The following is a 2,500-nucleotide window of genomic DNA, read 5'->3' as shown; positions in this document are numbered from 1 at the left end:
CTTGACATACACCGTCAGAGTTCCGGTTCCGGTCAGCCTGGGGAGACCTGCACAAAAACATAGGGATATTGTTTAGGCGGCGTGCGCGCGAGTGTGTGTGTGTGTGTGTGTGTGTGTGTGTGTGTGTGTTTTTTTTAATTATCTTTTTTGTTGTTGTTTGTTTGTCTGTTTGGTTGGTGTTGTGTGTGTGTGTGTGTGTGTGTGTGTGTGTGTGTGTGTGTGTGTGTGTGTGTGTCTGTACGTGCGTGTGTTTGTTCATGTGTGCGTATGTGCACATACACAAACTTGAACTCGCACATATAAACATTCGCATTCACAAGCTATTAAGGAAACACGCAAGCAATTAGACATATTGTTTTGCACTCTTGAGACCGACAAAAATTTCATAAATAAAGAGAGAGCGAGAGTGAGATAGATATATAGACAAACATATAGATAGATAGATAGATAGATAGAGAGAGAGAGAGAGATAGATAGAGAGAGAGAGAGAGGAACAGACAGACGATAGGGGTGCGGGGGGGGAGGACAGCAGAGAAGAAGAAGAAGAACAAGAAAAACAAGAACAAGAAGAAGAAGAAGAAGAAGAAGAAGAAGAAGAAGAAGAAGAAGAAGAAGAAGAGGAGGAGGAGGAGGAGGAGGAGGAGGAGAAGAAGAAGAAGAAGAAGAAGAAGAGGAGGAGGAAGAGGAGGAGGAGGAGGAGAAGAAGTGGAGGAAGGGGAAGAGAAGATGAAATGGGGATAACAAAGAAAAAAAAAGAAAAAAGAAGAAGAAGAAGAAGAAAAAGAAAACAAAAACGTCGGAAAAATAACAACATAAAAAAGGCCTAACATAAACATTCCCCCCAAGCAATCAATGCACATCCCTTCTCATTTTTCAAGCCCCAGACGCTGGCAACTGGTCTCATTACAAGCGGAATGCTCTTCGCCTTCCAAAATTGAACGTAAACACATAAGCAGTAAACTCGGGAGCGACAATAGGAAGAAAGGCTATGGATAAAAGAAAGAAAAAGAAAGAAAGAAAGAAAAAGAAAAAAACCGCCCAAAACAAAACATAACAACATACTCACACACATACGCGCGCGCGCGCACGCACACAATCTGGTGATGCCATGTATACGCGTGCACGCACGCACGCACATACACACATATCTACATATAGACGCGCCCGCACACACACACACACACACACACACACACACACACACACACACACAGCCGCACGTACATTCACAATGGTACGCCCGTATCACAGGCAAAGATACAGCCATGAAGAGAGAGAGAAAGAGACAGACAGACAGACAGACACAAAGACAGAGACAGAGACAGACAGACAGACAGACAGACAGACAGAGAGTGAGAGAGGCACGTGCAGACACAATGGGAGAGGAGAAGAAAGGAACAGTCAAGTTGTGGTGATAAATAACCCACCTGAGAGTGAGACTGGATACGTTCCACACACACACACACACACACACACACACACACACACACACACAACTATTTTAAAAAACATAGTGATAAACTATCTCTTTGGAGTCACAAAGAAAATATCTTCCACGCTAAAAAAGAAAAAAAAAACATAAAAAAGAAAAAAACAACAAAACAAACAAAACCCTGCCCTCGAACCAAAACGCCTGTCGCCTCTTTTGCATATGTTTCTCGTTGCTTCTTGCAATTTAGTGAGGGGGCGAGACGGGGGAAGGGAGGGGAGGGAGGTGGGGGAGGGGGGGGGGGGCAAGAGAGAAGGTTAGCGGTAGGGAAGATGAAGGATACAAATCCCCTCCCGTCAGCCAGCAAAATCCCTCTAACGCCTCCCGGAATCCCCTTCTGGAGTCCCTCACCCCCACCACCCCATTCCCGCGCCGCCCCCCCCACCCCCCCGATCCCCCGACCTCCCTAACCCCCACCCTACCGCACTTCACTCTCTTATCCCACAAACCCTTTCCCAAGCAGAAGGAGAAGAAGAAGAAGAAGAAGAAGTAGGGCTGCCATATAAATACCTGGAGAAGAAAAGGAGGTGCGTTCTATAATGAGCTTCATGCGTGCTTGGAACGCTCTCTCGCTTTTAATGAGACGTTCGACGCTCGTAAAACTACTTGCTTTTTTTCTTTGTTGTTGTTTGTTTTGTTTGTTTTGATGTTTCTTTTTGGGGGTGGGTGGGGGAGGTGGGGGGGTTCCCAAGCCCAGTTCATCTCACACAACCCTCCCCCCCTCTACCTCCTTTCTCTCTCCCCCCCCCTCCCACCACCCTCCCGAAACAAACAAATAAAGAAACAAACAAACAAGCAAACAAAAATTTAAAAAACAAACCTTTCCACTTTCTCAACTGGAAGGTGTTGTGTGGGTTCAGGCGTATTTGTTGTTGGTGGTGGGTTTTTTTTGGTGCGTGAGATCTTATATATTGTCTTGCGTCTCAACATTTTGTTTTCTTTCTTTCTTTCTTTCGCTTTTCTGTTTTTGTCTTCATCTGCTTTAAAAAAACAACAACAAAAAAACTTTTT

General features: G+C 45.0%; 1 protein-coding gene across 1 annotated transcript in view; it reads right to left on the bottom strand.

Moving 5' to 3' along the window:
- LOC143298550 (cadherin-related tumor suppressor-like) overlaps positions 1–2,500 on the bottom strand; it is a 240,010-nt gene that overhangs the window by 27,128 nt on the left and 210,382 nt on the right. Inside the window, exon 8 of the mRNA XM_076611418.1 lies at positions 1–47. This exon is cut by the window's left edge and continues 137 nt beyond it. Within this exon, the coding sequence (XP_076467533.1) occupies positions 1–47 (47 nt within the window). The remainder of the gene's footprint in view (positions 48–2,500) is intronic.

This window comes from Babylonia areolata, chromosome 24, assembly GCF_041734735.1.
Source record: "Babylonia areolata isolate BAREFJ2019XMU chromosome 24, ASM4173473v1, whole genome shotgun sequence".
Taxonomy (NCBI): Eukaryota; Metazoa; Mollusca; class Gastropoda; order Neogastropoda; family Buccinidae; genus Babylonia; species Babylonia areolata.
Note: the sequence above shows the minus strand (reverse complement) of the source record. Positions and strands in the feature narration are given on the sequence as shown.